This window comes from Mercenaria mercenaria, unplaced genomic scaffold, assembly GCF_021730395.1.
Source record: "Mercenaria mercenaria strain notata unplaced genomic scaffold, MADL_Memer_1 contig_4535, whole genome shotgun sequence".
Taxonomy (NCBI): domain Eukaryota; kingdom Metazoa; phylum Mollusca; class Bivalvia; order Venerida; family Veneridae; genus Mercenaria; species Mercenaria mercenaria.
In genome coordinates, this window is record NW_026462771.1 from 1 (window position 1) to 17,163 (window position 17,163).

Here is a 17,163-nt window from a genome sequence, read left to right on the forward strand (position 1 = left end):
CAGATGCATACATGATTTCTTGGTAGAGTACCACAACACAATGCTATATCTTGCGTTTTTGACAAGAAGAATTTTAGTTTTTAGTATAAAAGCCTAGGTAAAACAAGTGAACCCTTGGGTGGGACCAATGTCAAACCAAGGAGCATGATCTGAATAACTTGGTAGAGATGTGGAACCAAAATTTGTAGTCCTGTTTGGCGCCATATAACCTATACTGTGTTGGTGCACCGTAAAACCCAAATAAATAAATAACTTGGTAGAGGACAACTATACAATGCTAGGAAATAAATATCTAAACCCTGTCTTTGCAATTTGGAATTTTTTTCCAGTTTTTCCTTTCTATAACTATGGGAACAAGATTTCTATATTGAATGGAAATCTTTGAACAACTTGGTAGTTCTAGACTAGCTTTTTTACAGACAGGCAAACAGACTTTTGTGTGAAAAGAGGAAAGATAAAACAAGAAAATAATAGACTGCAGAGAAATTATTCAATAAGGGGGCTTAATTACCAGTTTTTCTCTGTGAGAGTAGTGTGTGTTATTGCCTCCCTTGGCATGGCAAGAATTTGTCCCCTCAGTGAGTTTATCAGTGTCTGGAAACTTGGGTATCCTCTATACTCTGGTAACATTGTCAGTACAGTATCTAAAAGAAATGACAATACATTACAAAGTGTTAGACGTTTCATTCACAAGCACATGCAAATATTAATCAGGCTATCCATGCACGTCCTAAAAAAGATGGGACAAATTTAAATATGGAATTTCTAAAACAAAACTAGATATTGGTAAAAAATGATAAAAATTTCTTGCAGAAAACAGGAAGTTACTGACAAATCAAATGATTCAACACAACTGACTAATCAATTGCAAAAACTCTGGAAGAACTTTGCCTCACATTTTTTTTTCAATAAACCAACTGACCAACCAACCGTCAGAAAACTCCTATGTCCCCACAAACTCGCAGGTATAAATAGACATTTGCTCAAAAGTAATATATTCAAATTTCCAGACAAACAGGAAATGTCAAAAATATGTAGAAAAAGAAATTTGTAGACAGCCTGCAAAAGACACTTCAGTAATATACTCAAATTAAGAACAATCATAACCAAACAACATGTATATATATACCAGTAAATGAGACATCATTTCCTAAATCATTTACTTCTTTACCAATGGAACATCCAGATGTCATGGTTCAGCCCCACTGGGGTCACGACCACACCTCATATGACACCAGTATTGGTTTTTTTTCCAGGAAGCAGACTCCAAAGTGGTTTGAATAAGCTTGATGCTTTCATCACAATCTGGCTAAAATAAATTAGTATAAACTAAACTAATGAAACGTAAAATGAAGATATCTATAATTAAAACCCAACCTTCAGCATCTTTCCTTCCATCCATACATGGTAAAACAAATAAGTTAAGATCCGACTTGACAAATGCAGGATTCAATCCAAACGTCTGTCTACCAGTTGTCATATTAACATCACCTAAAATATAAAACAAGAGCTCATAGAACACAAAATGCACCCCCCACCCTCCCCATCATGATGCATTCAGTTATTGCACAAGGAACAGAAATCATTAGGTCACTGTACACAAAAGTTTTACCGTTCTGGGTCAATGTGACCTTGACCTTTGACCTATTGGCCTCAAAATCAATAGGGGCCATCTGTTGATCATAATCAATCTCCCTATCAAGTTTCGTGATCCTTGGCTTGAGATTTCTTGAATTACTGTATCAAAAACATTTAAAACTTTAACACAATCCAGTCCTGGGCCTGACTGCCAATGCAAAGACCAGCAGAATAGCTTTCCATATCCAGTTGAAACTAAATATCTCAATCTCTCCTAACTCAAAATTTTGGCTATTGCAAAGACATTTGTAAGCCCTGTCCCAATAAGACATGCACAGAATTATCATTTTAAGCTAAATTTCAGTTATCTCGGTGCAAAACACTCAATTCCTTGGAATTTGAGATACAAAGATTGAAAGCTTCAACTGTACTTCATACTGTCTACTTGTCAAAAATGGAAAACACATGCCTGCTGAAAACCAGTAATCAGGTAAACCATACCTTTCATCTTCAGTTTGGAAGTCTGAAATATTGTGGACAAAGATTTCTGCATAGCTGTGAAGTTCTCAACACTGAAATCTTCTCTTCCTGACTTATTCTGCACAAATACTAAAATGGAAAGTAAATTCTGAAGTAGTCAGTATATATGAATACATTCCTGTTCCATAAATATTAGAAGTCATAACAAGAGCTGTCACTAATGGTGACAAATGCCCCCGCAGCGCCTTGACCTTTGACCTTGACTTTTGACCCCATAGTCAGTAGGGTTGGTGTACTCAAGAAGTACCATCAGCATATGACGTTTGAAGGTCCTGGGTGCAGTGGTTTGTGAGTAAAGTGACTTCATGCAAAAGTAACGTTGTGACAAACGAACAGATGGACAATTGAAAGCAATATGCCTCCCTTCGGGGGCATAAAAACCACCATCCATCATGCAGTACAGTTTTCATCCAAGGTCACATGAAATTTAACTTTGCATCAATATGTTTACCTTCTCTCTATAGAAACAGTTTTTTTTTTAATTTACAAGAAATTATCATGGCTATTTATTTATTACTATTAGTATCATAACAATCCTGCAGTCTGTTTTCTTACCCTTACTTTTCAAACCATTTCTATCCACAGATGTCTAACTGTCTAACAAGTCAATGTGACCTTGAACTTAGTTCCACTGACCTCAGTATCATTAGAGGTCATTCACTGCCTATGAGCAATGTGCCTTTTACGTTTGTCAGTTGTAGGTTTTCAAAATAATGAACAGAAAATGTTCCAGTACTAACAGTCACTTTTACCTTGACCTCCAGCCAACTGACTTAAAATCAATATGGGTCATGCAATGTCCACAAGCAATGCACTTGTTAACCCTAAGCCTGCTGCAGGCGAATTTAACAGCCTTTGCACACAGCTTGGAACCAGATCAGACTCTGACAATATTTCTTCCAATTTTGGAGCAAATTGAATGAACTTTACAATTTTAGCAGACGACATTTCCAGCAGACGACAATTTATCTTGCATGCTAAAGATTAAGTTTGGTTATTGTGTACTGTAAGTTAACTCTCTTGCCAACTAACAATGTGACTGCTAAGTTTAAGGGTCTACACTATATCATTCTTAAAGTATTTTCTGCACCTTCAGTATGACCTTGACCTGTGAATCACTGACCTAAAAATCACTGGGCAATGTGCTTGTCATTTTAAGGGATTGTAAGTCAACTCATTCTAAAGACATGAGTGGCAATGGTTTTTCTACTATGGTAACAGTGGCTGTGATCTTGACCTTTGGCCCAATGGACACAAAATCTAAAGAAGCCATCCACTACCCCTGAGCAATGTGCTTACTAAATTTAATGACTGTATGGCAAAATATTCTGAAGATATTGAGCAATAATGGCTTTTTGTACATTTCCTTGAAACCATTTTATGTCAAAATCAATATAGTCATCCACTGCCTGTGAGCCTGTAAGCAATGTGCATATCAAGTTTACAAGTTTATCAAGTTTAAGAAACATTCGTACGTTACTGGGTGGAAACAAAATTGTTGACAGACAGACAGACAGACAGACAGACAACCTGTATCATCACTTCAGGCAAGTAGAAATCTCAATTTCATGAAAAAAGTTCTACAACATTTAGCCAGAATATCCCTTACAATTATCTCCTATATGCTCAATAGAATGGCAATGATAATAAAATTTCACTACCTATATGTGGATAGTAATCAGGATGATCCTCTGGGGCCGAGTTGCTGTCGTGTCCAGATGATGACGGTGTAGACGGTTTCAACATTTCTGCCGTCTGGAGAAAATGTAGGACTGACAGATCTGTAAACCAGTCCTGAACTACCATTACAACATTACATACAGTCAGCAGGAGTGTTACTTGCTGCAAACTCTGAAAACAACCATGAAAGAATATTATTATTATACTAGATTTATATAGCACCCTTTTCATCATAATACGTTCAAAAGCGCTTTACATATAGCAAACGCAGCCCATCAGGATGCAAAATTCATCCTCTACTAGTACAGACACAGAGTGATCTGACCAGAGGGACAGAGTGAGATAAAGTCCCTAGAACAGACAGAGAGAACAGAGAGAAATACAGGCCTGTCCGGCTAACTTAGCCTAGCTCTTTGCCAAAAGACAGTCTGGTTCTTTAACGTGCCTGATGTATAGCACCAATTCACGCGAAGCCGTCTTTCCTGGGAAGAACTAGTACAGGCCTCTTAGTCAGGTGAAAGACACTCAAAAGCATCTCAGAAATTTTCTAGTTCACGGACTGGCAGTCAAGCGTGTTACCACTAGACCACCTCACTTGCTGCAAACACTTGAGAGAATTCTGCTACCGTAAATGCTGAAATCCATTTGTGCCAAAGTCCAGTCTTACTTGCAGCAAATTTATATAGATCAAAAATCTAACCTACTAAAATGGAACTTTTTCACAGAATCTTTATATCTTCCATGTATATTTTCATATATATCTATTTAAACTCAAGATATTGAAGTCCACCTTGAGCCATCACTAAAAGAGATTAAAACCCTAAGATGCCACTTTCATACAGTAGGAGTAAAATGTTATGTTCATAGCTTTTGACCTTGTAGAGTGACCTTGACCTTGGACCTAGTGACAAGGTTTTTTACTAGAAGTAAGTTGTCTTGAGGAGGTTAACAACTGATGTTGTTTAATGAAAATTCTTCTCGCTTCACGAAGTCAAGAAGATATGGAGCATTTATTTTTGTTTTGTTGGGTTTAACATCGCATCGTCACAATTATATGTCATATGGTAACTTTCCAGCTTTGATGATGGAGGAAGACCCCAGGTGCCCCTCCTTGCATCATTTCATTACCAGTTTGTACCTGGGTAGAACCACTGACCTTTTGCAAGCCAGCTGGATAGCTTCCTCACATGAAGAATTCAACGCCCTGAGTGAAGCTCTAACCCAAACAAGAGCTCGTCGAACACGAAATGCCCCCCTCGATGCATTCAGTAATTGCACAAGGAACAGAAATTATAGGCTCACTGTAAACAAAAATTCTACCATTCTGGTTTAATCTGACCTTGACCTTTAACCTATTAACCTAACAAGAGATTACAGATTGATCTTGGCGCCATCCACTGAGCCATTTTTAAATGTTCCAAATTTCAAGACTAGCTCAAGGTCAAAATCAAGGTCAAATTTCATTTAGGTACAAAACAATGTGTATGTGGTCCAAATTTGAAAGCGGTGGCTTGAGAAATGTGAAAGCAGGCCACTAGATCAATTTCAAGGTAAAGTTCATTTTGGTAAGCAGAACTATGCATGTGCTTCAAATCTGGAGGCTGTAGCTTGAGAAATGTGAAAGTAGGTAATAGATAAAAATCAATGTAAAATTTCAATTCAGAACACAAAAATATGCATGCAGTCCAAATTTGAAGCATGTACCTTCAAATATGTGAAAATAGGTCACTAGGTCAATCTCATGATCAAAGTTAATTTCGGTACACAAAACTATGCATGTGATTCAAATTTGAAGGCTGTAGCTTGAGAAATGTGAAAGTAGGTCACTAGGTCAAAATCAAGGTCAACTTTTATTTTGGAACAAAAAACTATGCATGTGGTCCAAATTTGAAGGCTGTAGGTACAGAAATGTGAAAGTAGGTCACTAGGTCAAGATCAAGGTCAACTCATGTCAAGGTTCATCTTGCCACTCAAAACTATACATGTGGTCCAAATTTGAATGATGTAAGTTATGGACATCAAGATTCTAAGTTTTTCCCTATATAAGTCTATATGAACCATTTGACCTCTGAGGCAGGGCCATATTTGACCCAAGAGGGATAACTTGAACAAACTTGGTAGAGAACCACCAAAGCCACAGACTTTGTGGTTTGGACAAGAAGATTTTCAAATTTTTTTCCTATATAAGTCTATATAAACCATGTGACCCTATTTGACCCCAGGGAAATAATCTGAACAATCTTGGTAGAGGACCACTAGATTTTGTTACATACCAAATATCAAAGCCCTAGGCCCTATGGTTTTGGACAAGAAGATCAGAAACCATTTAACTGTTCCTAGCCAATGTGACCTTGACCTCTGTCCTAATGACCTCAAAATCAATAGGGGTCATCTGCTGGTCATGGCCAACCTAACAATCAATTTTCTTGACACTAGGCCCAAGCGTTCTTGAGTTATTGCCTGGAAACCATTTTACTGTTCCTGGTCACTGTGACCTTGACCTTCGACATACTGACCTCAAAATCAATAGGGGTCACCTGCTGCTTATGACCAACCTCCCTATCAGCTTTCGTGACCCTAGGCCTAAGCGTTCTTGAGTTATCATCCGGAAACCGTTTTACTGTTCAGGGTCACTGTGACCTTGACCTTTAACATACTGACCTCAAAATCAATTGGGGTCATCCGCTGGTCATTACCAACCTCCCTATCAACTTTCATGATCCTAGGCCCAAGTGTTCTTGAGTTATCATCCGGAAACCGTTTTACTATTCAGGGTCACTGTGACCTTGACCGTTGACATACAGACCTCTAAATTAATAGGGGTCATCTGCTGGTGATGACCAACCTCCCTATCAACTTTCGTGACCCTAGGCCCAAGCGTTCTTGAGTTATCATCCGGAAACCGTTTTACTATTCAGGGTCACTGTGACCTTGACCTTTAACATACTGATCTCAAAATCAATAGGGGTCATCCGATGGTCATTACCAACCTCCCTATCAACTTTCATGATCCTAGGCCAAAGTGTTCTTGAGTTATCATCTGGAAACCGCTTTACTATTCAGGGTCACTGTGACCTTGACCTTTGACATACAGACCTCAAAATCAATAGGGGTCATCTGCTGGTGATGACCAACCTCCCTATCAACTTTCATGATCCTAGGCCTAAGCGTTCTTGAGTTATCATCTGGAAACGGATAGGTCTACATTCCGACCGACCGACCGACCAACCTACCGACCGACATCTGCAAAACAATATACCCCTCCTTTTTCAAAGGGGGGCATAATAAGTGAGGGGCAAGTGACCTTAACCACTCTGTCATGGAGGCCCTAAGATAGGAGCAGTCTGACCAACTTACAAACACAGGTGACTCCAATTTAGCCCTCAACCCCTATATAATTCAGGGCTTTTTCCCCCTATAAATCTACCTCCGGTAAAAGGAGGTAATCCCAATGCAAAACAAGGAGCTGCGTTCAATAAACGCTTGATGCCCCCGTGGCATCCTTGTCGATACAAAGCAACCTAAGTCCAAAACGAGGTCAATGTCAAACTGAGGTCTGGTGATGTTTGAAGATGAGGAATGGTCACAGGTTTCATCTGTTTTAGTATCAATTCATTCTTGTAAGCGGTATTAATGCTAGACGAAACGGTCCCATTTGGTTAACCAAGAGATGGCCCATATAAAGCAACCTAAGTCCAAAATGAGGTCAAGGTCAAACTGAGGTCAGGTTATGTTTGAAGATGAGGAATAATCACAGGTTACATCTGTATTACATCTGTATTAGTATCAATTCATTCTTGTAAGCGGTATTGATGCTAGACGAAACGGTCCCATTTGGTTAACCAAGAGATGGCCCTTATCAGGGTTCTCGGAAACACCAAAATCGGCGTCCCTGTACGCATAATTGGTCCCGGTATACGCATGTTTATTGCAGCTTGGGAGTCCCCGGACGCACATTTCTGCAGTGAGATGCAATGAAAATTAATTGATTACATAAACCTGCGAATACACAAGGTTTGACTCGAGAGCAAAATATGTGGGCGGAGTTACTCGCTTGTCACCGATATCGGCGTATAGCCATTCAGCGTTGCCCGTTTCCACTACACCGCGAGACAGGCGGCATATGTATGATCAACTCGAATACATTTGATTGTCGGCGTGATTGCATAGGTGACAATTTCTAATTGATAACGACGGATTATGTAGAGTTTGAAGTAACTCCGATTGTTTTCTCACGTACTAATTACCAGGCAGTTTTTAAGAACTTTTTAGAAAAAGTGATAATTAGGCTTAATTATGAATGTCCAAGTAATTTTAAGATGCTGTCGATGTCGGTCTTAGTAACGAGATTATCTTTCTGCAAAATCACTGAAGTTACTGAAGAAGCATTTATTAATATGTTGACCATAGACATACTGTGCATTCTTAATGTATTTTAGACCGAATGTTTTAACGTTATGCTCTAAAATAAAAGAAGTAACTGTTCATATATTTTCTTTTCACTGCATGTTTATATACGTTTCCATTATGAAATAAAAAAGTAAAGAAAAAATTATCATGAGGGATTTTGTCCGTCTTGATATTTTCAAAAGGGGGATTTTGTCCGTCTTGATAATTTCACAGGGGGATTTTGTCCAGGAAGATCTGAAACAGCAGGGGTCAGGAGGGGGTGGGGGGTCCTGGGGTAATTTTGTCCTACATTAATTTTTTACTACATTTTACCTTTACCTTTTTATCTCACCTTAACAATATTTGGGTGAAGAATTGTGATTACAAAATGTCTGTCGGTCTACACTTAATTTGACAGTTCAATAGAGGCCTGTGTTTTGACGAAACGTTTAAGTCTGTCCATCAGTCTAGTCAGTAGTTGGGACTGCAACTTTTTCAGCTTTGGGAGTCCCAGGACTGCAACTTGAAATTGCTAGTGAGAACCCTGCCATATAAAGCAACCAAAGTCCAAAATGAGGTCAAGGTCAAACTGAGGTTAGGTGATGTCTGAAGAATAGGAATGTTCACAGGTTACATCTGCATCAGTATCAAGTCATTCTAGTAAGAGGTATTGATGCTAGACAAAACGGTCCCATTTGGTTAACCTCGTATGGACGGACGAACGAACGGACAGGATAATCACTATATATGCCTCCCGCATCAGTGGATGCCAGGGGCATAAAAAGTATGATTTTTTTCCCCAAAGTTAAATTTAATATTCCCAAATGATTATACCCTTTAGGGTTTTTGCTGTTTTAAGACAGTTTTCCTAATTTGTTTGTACATTTAGGTAAATTATAATACTGTTGAACAATGACTGAAATGCAATTCAATAATATTTCACACAAAAACACGTTTATGTAGATTTTGGTAATTTGCAAATTGTCCCAATTAAGACCATTTCCGAGAGCATTTTCCCAATTCCACCAGTGTTGGTGGCATTCCCAAATTGATGAAAAAAGGCATGTAATTTGTATTTGCATGTATAATGAAACAACTAAATCATAGGTACAAGAGAAAGCAAAGAGTCACCTGAATTTCCGCAAAGTTCTCTGCTGTTGTGTATTCTGGAGGTATTTTCTTCTCATTGTGTATCAACTGGTCCAAAACTGAGGCACTCAGCAAAGGCTGCCATCAAGAAAAGGAATTCACACTGTTAAAAATGAGGACACGCCCGCTTGTAACTGTAAATCAATAAGGCCTAACAAAAAACAGTCTTGTTTCTGGTCACCTGACCGACCGTTATTTTTTACCCCTGACCGTAACTTTTTTTTGGTGAAAAAAGATCAGTCTACGAAAATACAAGAGCTGTCCATAAGACAGCCAAGCTCGACTATTCGAAATACTGTCCCAGAGGCAGGAAAATATTACCTAAAAAGGTTAAATATCAAAAGAGTTTTAAGTTCAAAAGGGGGAATAATTTGACCAAAATGCATATCAGTTATGGGTCTTGCTGCTATCAACTAGTTTTATAACCCCTAAGGCACATGTGAAGTTTCAATTCAATATCTGCATTAGTTTTGGAGAAAGAAACTCGCATGTAAAACTTTAACCAGAATTTTCAAAGTCCAAAAGTGGGCATAATTTGCCCAAAATACATGCCAGAGTTATGGAACTTGATCCAGTGAGGTTAGTAATTGGTCTAGAAAAAGAAAAAATAAGTTTCAAATCTATATGCCTTTTAGTAACAGCTGTATGTACTTGCACGCAAAACTTTAACCAGAATTTGCTAAGTCCAGAAGGGGGCATAATTTGGCCAAAATGAAGGTCAGAGTTATGGGACTTGCTGCTATCAACTAGTTTTATAACCCCGAAGACACATGTGAAGTTTCAAATCAATATCTGCATTAGTTTTGGAGATAATAACTTGCATGTAAAACTTTAACCAAAATTTTCTAAGTCTAAAAGGGGGCATAATTTGCTCAAACAAGAGGGCCAAGATGGCCCTAGGTCGCTCACCTAAGAAACACACCATAACAGTGTAAAACATGTCTGACCTAGTGATTTCATGGAAACAAAAATTAATATTCTGACCAATTTTCATTAAGATTGGACCAAAAAATTGGTCTCTTGCGATAAAACAAGCATTTTCTTAGATATGACCTAGTTTTTGACCCTAGATGACCAAATGTTCAAACTCGACCTAGATTTTATCAAGGGGAATCATTCTGACCAAATTCATGAAGATCAATTGAAAAATACAGCCTCTATCACATACACAAGTTTTTTCTTTGATTTGACCAAGTGACCTAGTTTTTGACCTCAGATGACCCATATTCAAATTCGAGCTAGATTTCATTAAGGCAATCATCCTGACCAAATTTCATAAAAATCAATTGAAAAAAACAGTCTCTATCGCATACACAAGATTTTTCTTTAATTTGATCTAGTGACCTAGTTTTTGACCTCAGATAACCCATATTCAAACTCGTCCTAGATTTCATCAAGGCAATCACTCTGACCAAATTTCATGAAGATCAATTGAAAAAATACATCCTCTATTGCATACACAATGTTTTTCTTCGATTTGACCTAGTGACCTAGTTTTTGATCCAGATGACCCATTTCGAACTCGGCCTAGATTTTATCAAGGATATCATTCTGACCAAATTCATGAAGATCATTGAAAATACCGCCTCTATCGCATAACACAAGGTTTTTCTTTGATTTGACCAAGTGACCTAGTTTTTGAACCGAGATGACCATTTTCGAACTCGGCCTAGATTTCATCAAGGTAATCATTCTGACCAAAATTCATGAAGATCAATTGAAAATACCCTCTATCGCATACACAAGGTTTTTCTTTGATTTGACCTAGTGACCTAGTTTTTGAACCGAGATGACCCATTTTCGAACTCGGCCTAGATTTCATCAAGATTATCATTCTGACCAATATTCATGAAGATCAATTGAAAAATACAGCCTCTATGCATACACAAGGTTTTTCTTTGATTTGACTAGTGACCTAGTTTCTGACCCGGGATGACCCATTTTCGAACTCGGCCTAGATTTCATCAAGGTTATCATTCTGACCAATATTCATGAAGATCAATTGAAAAATACAGCCTCTATCGCATACACAAGGTATTTCTTTGATTTGACCTAGTGACCTAGTTTTTGACCCGAGATGACCCATTTTCGAACTCGGCCTAGATTTCATCAAGGTTATCATTCTGACCAAAATTCATGAAGATTAATTGAAAAATACAGCCTCTATCGCATACGCAAGCTAAGTGTTGACAGACGACAGACGACAGACGACAGACGACAGACAGACAGACGACGGACGCCGGACATTGAGTGATCAGAAAAACTCACCTGAGCATTGCTCAGGTGAGCTAAAAACATGTCAGAGTTATGGAACTTGACCCAGTGAGGTTGGTAATTGATCTAGAAAAAGAAAAAATAAGTTTCAAATCTATATGCCTTTTAGAAATAGCTGTATGTACTTGCACGCAAAACTTTAACCAGAATTTTCTAAGTCCAAAAGGGGGCATAATTTGGCCAAAATCAAAGTCAGAGTTATGGGACTTGCTGCTATCAACTAGTTTTATAACCCCGATAACACATGTGAAGTTTCAAATCAATATCTGCATTAGTTTTGGAGATAGTAACTTGCATGTAAAACTTTAACCAAAATTTTCTAAGTCCAAAAGGGGGCATAATTTGCTCAAAATACATGTCAGAGTTATGGGACTTGACCCAGAGAGGTTGGTAACTGACCTAGAAAATGAAAAAAATAAGTTTCAAAGCTATATGCCTTTAATTGATGGCTGTATGTACTTGCATGCAAAAACTTAACCAAGGTGTGACGCCGACGCCAGGGTGAGTAGAATAGCTAGACTATTCTTCGAATAGTCGAGCTAAAAATGGCACTGCAGAGTTTGACCCGCGAAAACTGAGAAAGACTTGTATCTGCGTTAAGGACCTTGCTTTCAATGGGCTTATTGAGGGGGGTGAGTCATCCAGAATGGGGACAGAATCACCAATAAATATCAGGAGACCGACACCATTGACTATTTAGGGCTAGTCAGACACCCTGTGGGGAATCTTTGTGTCTATGGTTAGCAGGAGTCGCGAATGTCTGTTAGAAGCTTGCACACAGGTACACTCCAGCTGAGTCAATAATTATTCACTCAGAGATTAGCAATCAAGTCAGTATGAAATCTAAGTCTTTTATTTACAGTAAATATATACACAAGATCAATGTAAAATAGTTCCAAGTATTCAGACTAATATTTCTGCCAATATCCAAATCCCAACACAACTTGACCACTTCACAAAATAACTAAGTCACTTTAAATGGAAAAAACACCAAGTCCATAAAGTAAACACAGAAACTAGTGGAAAATACCTGTGAAGCACAATTCAACAAAAGAAAATGAACAAGCAAATTCGATGAATTGGAATCCCCTGCCGAAAGGGTCAGAGTTGAGGAACGGCAAAAAAATATATCCTGCAAAAAGATAAGAATGTTACCAAGAAGCAAATAATTTCATTAGTCAAAACAAATTAAAAGAAAATGAATGGTTTGTTTGGGTGGGTGGGGGGGGGGGGGGGGGGGGGGGGAGTGACGATACAACAGTTTACATGTGATTAATAAATATTGGTAGAAAACGAAAATGAAAAAAAAAAAAAAAAAAAAAAAAAAGAAAACAAGAGATCACAGAGTGATCTTGGCGCCCACCAATGTGCCATTTTTGAGTGTTCCAAATTTCAAGACTTACTGACTAGCTCAATGTCAAATTTCATTTCCGTACACAACACAAATCTATGCAAGTGGTCCAAATTTGAAGGCGTAGCTTGAGAAATGTAAAAGTAGGTCACTAGGTCAAAATCCAGGTCAAATTTTACTTCGGAATACAAAACTATGCATGTGGTCCAAATTTGAAGCCTGTACCTTCAAAAATGTGAAAGTAGGTCACTAGGTCAATGTAAAGGTCAAAGTTTGTTCAGTACACAAAACTATGCATGTGGTCCAAATCTGAAGGCTGTAGCTTGAGAAGTGTAAAGTAGGTCACTAGGTCAAATCAAGGTCAAATTTTATTTCGGAATACAAAACTATGCATGTGGTCCAAATTTGAAGCCTGTACCTTCAAAAATGTGAAAGTAGGTCACTAGGTCAATGTAAAGGTCAAAGGTCATTTCAGTACACAAAACTATGCAAGTGGTCCAAATTGAAGGCGTAGCTTGAGAAAATGTAAAAGTAGGTCACTAGGTCAAAAATCAAGGTCAAATTTTATTTCAGAATACAAAACTATGCATGTGGTCCAATTTGAAGCCTGTACCTTCAAAAATGTGAAAGTAGGTCACTAGGTCAATGTCAAGGTCAAAGTTTTTTTCGGTAAACAAAACTATGCATGTAGTCCAAATTTGAAGACTGTAGCTTGAGAAATGTGAAAGTAGGTCACTAGGTCAAAATCAATGTCAAATTTCATTTTGAAACACGAAACTATGCATATGGTCCAAATTTGATGCCTGTACCTTCAAAAATGTGAAAGTAGGTCACTAGGTCAAAATAAAGGTCAAAGTTTTTTCCAGTGCACAAAAATTATGCATGTGGTCCAAATTTGAAGGCTGTAGCTACAGAAATGTGAAAGTAGGTCACTAGGTCAAAATCAAGGTCAACTCTTGTCAAGGTTCATCTTGCACTCAAAAATATACATGTGGTCCAAGTTTGAATGTTGTAGTTACTGACAAGATCATTTTCAAAGCTTTTCCCTATATAAGTCTATATGAACCATGTGACCCCCGGGGCGGGGCCATATTTAACCCTAGGAGGATAATTTGAACAAACTTGGTAGAGAACCACTAGATGATGCTACATTACAAGTATCAAAGCCCTAGGCTTTGTGGTTTGGACAAGAAGATTTTCAACATTTTTTCCTATATAAGTCTATGTAAACCATATGACCCCCAGGGCGGGGCCATATTTGACCCTAGGGGTATAATTTGAACAATCGTAGTTGAAGACCACTAGATGATGTCACATACAAAATATCAAAGCCCTAGGCCCTGTGGGTTTGGACAAGAGGTTATTCAAAGTTTTTCCCTATATAAGTCTATATAAACCATGTGACCCCCAGGGCGGGGCCATATTTGACCCCAGAGAAATCATTTGAATCATCTTGGTAGAGGACCACTAGATGATGCTTCATACCAAATATCAAAGCCCTAGGCTCTGTGGTTTTGGACAAGAAGGTTTTCAAAGTTTTTTCCCTATATAAATCTATATAAATTATAGAAATAAACAAAGGGCCATAACTCACTCATAAATTGTTGAACCAGTCTGATTTTCAGGGGGACACAACTAGGGTACCAATACATCATTCTGACAAAGTTTGGTCAAAATCCCTCCAGCAGTTTCTGAGGAGATGCGATAACAAGAAATTGGGACGGACGGACGGAATGACGGACCACGGACGCAGAGTGATTTTAATAGCCCACCATCATCATGATGGTGGGCTAAAAATGGTGGTGGGGTGGGGGGGGGGGGGGGGGGGGGGGGGGGGGGGGAGGGGGGGTGACCAATGTAAGGTGGTGACCAGGTGTAGGTACACAACATCACATGTTTATAATAAATGTGCATGGAAAAGAATGGAAGAAGTTTAATGAAATTCTTCCAATTGGTTGGTTTGTTATGTACAGATCTGTGGATTTTTAAACAATTAAAGGGCAATAACTAAATGGAAAATTGACCAATCGAAAAAAAACTTGAAGGGCATCGTCGCAGTATCTTGGTTCATGTCTATTTCAAGTTTGATGAAATTCTACCTGCTAGTTACTGAGAAATGGCTGCAGACGGACATTTTTCATTAAATCAAGGGCAATAACTCTGCGGGAAATTGACCTATCAAAAAAAAAAACTTGACGGGCATCAGCACAGTATCTTGGTTCATTTCTATTTCAAATTTGATGAAATTCTACCTGCTAGTTACTGAGAAATGGCTGCAGACGGACATTTTTCATTAAATCAAGGGCAATAACTCTGAGGGAAATTGACCTATCAAAAAAAAACTTGATGGGCATCAGCGCAGTATCTTGGTTCATGTCTATTTCAAATTTGATGAAATTCTACCTGTTAGTTACTGAGAAATGGCTGCAGACAGACATTTTTTATTAAATCAAGGGCAATAACTCTGAGGGAAATTGACCAATAAAAAAAAAAACTTGACGGGCATCATCGCAGTATGTTGGTTCATGTTTATTTCAAGTTTCATGAAATTCTACCAAGTAGTTACTGAGAAATGGCTGCGGACGGACGGACGGACGGACTGACTGACAACGCCATTTCAATATCCCCCTCCCGATTTCATCGGCGGGGGATAATAATAATATACAGGGTATGTCACCCTTAGCGACCGGTAAGGGAGTTACAACCTGTATATGATTCTGATGTTTGTTGCCAGCTAAATGTCTTGATAACTGTTAAGTTCCAAAGAATAAGAAAATGGCAAAAACACTGTAATATTTAAAGTAAAATTAAGGAAAAGAGCCACAGCTATGACTGAGCATCTTTTAATTTCACCATTAGAAAACTTTATATTAAAATCTATTTTCTATCCACTATGTAAGTAAAATCCAAATATCACAAGTTATTTTAAAGAAACCAATTAATTACCAGATTACTGGTAGTAAGATACAAAAGATATTAGTCCAAAAACTAGTAGAGAGCAGAATGTGGTTTGCCAAAATCACCCCTTTTTATCTGATCAGATCAGGAAGGCCTGCTAATCCCTGATTACCACTAATCTGATTGGTTAATTAACACCCTGAGGTGATTTGATTGACACTTGTATCTTGTTTAACTCCTCCTCTTTCTGGTATTTCTCCAAATGCAAGAAAATTAAAATGTGTGTGTGTGTATTTGGGTTTAGTCTTTTTCAACAATTTCTCAGTCATATAAACGACAGTGTCTACTTATAGTAGTGAGCACATTGCCCAACTTTATAATGCTGCCTCACATGAATATCAAGCCATAGACACATGACATGATACCCCACCTAGTCACATTATACTGACACCTGGCTTACCAGTCCTAGCCTTACCCTCTTAATGCTGAGTGCCAAGCAAGGAAGCTGCTAGTACCAGAAAAATGTAAATCATATATTAAAGTTAACCTATGTAATCCACTTAAAATTCTCTCTTTAATGAGTAAAATTCCAATTCTAAACTCAGTCTAGAAACCCCTTAAATTCAATGTCAAGTTTTTTGTAACTGTAATGGCCTAGATTTCAGATTTTACTGGGTTAATGACTCTGGCCCTTTTTTTATTACTACAAGTAACGTACATATAATCTGATACTAAAAAGTGTATCATAATGAAGTTTATAATATTTGGGATCTTCCTATTGATGTGGGGTCTGTCATTTCTTTGGATTATCTTCTCCTGTTTTATATACAGTTGAAAATCGTTACCTCAATATTGGTTCGCTCGATACTCCGATTAGCACGATGTATTTTGGTCGGTCCCGACTTTCGTCTATATATTTTAATGGTATTTTTTATCATTACATCCATATGATTAGCACAATATTTCATTTAGCTCGATGGAATATTTCAGTCCCATCTATTTACCTGTACAGGGTTCGAATTTAAGCTCGCATACTCGCGAAATGCGAGTGCAAATTTCAAACTGCGAGGTGAGATTTCAGACACCAGCATTTTTTTGCGAGTGAAAAATTTTGGCTGAATAATGTGCATTTCTAACGGTTGTCTCGATCTTTCACTGTTCTTTCTTTAACAACTCGCGGTCATTGCAGCGCATTGTCATTTGCAGAACGAATTTCAAAGCACTCTTTCATCTTTCGTCGTAAACGGAAGTTTACACTCGATACCTGTCCCGTGCGCATGTCTTTTCAACTGCTGACAACTTGA

General features: G+C 38.1%; 1 protein-coding gene across 1 annotated transcript in view; it reads right to left on the bottom strand.

Moving 5' to 3' along the window:
• Window positions 1-511: 511 nt before the first annotated feature.
• The window catches only part of LOC123533888 (nonsense-mediated mRNA decay factor SMG9-like), a gene marked incomplete at its 3' end in the record, with an annotated part of 45,711 nt that continues 29,059 nt past the window's right edge, over window positions 512-17,163 (bottom strand). Inside the window, 5 exon segments of the mRNA XM_053535148.1 lie at window positions 512-644; window positions 1,378-1,491; window positions 2,080-2,187; window positions 3,780-3,969; window positions 9,319-9,414. Coding sequence (XP_053391123.1) covers window positions 512-644; window positions 1,378-1,491; window positions 2,080-2,187; window positions 3,780-3,969; window positions 9,319-9,414 — 641 coding nt within the window.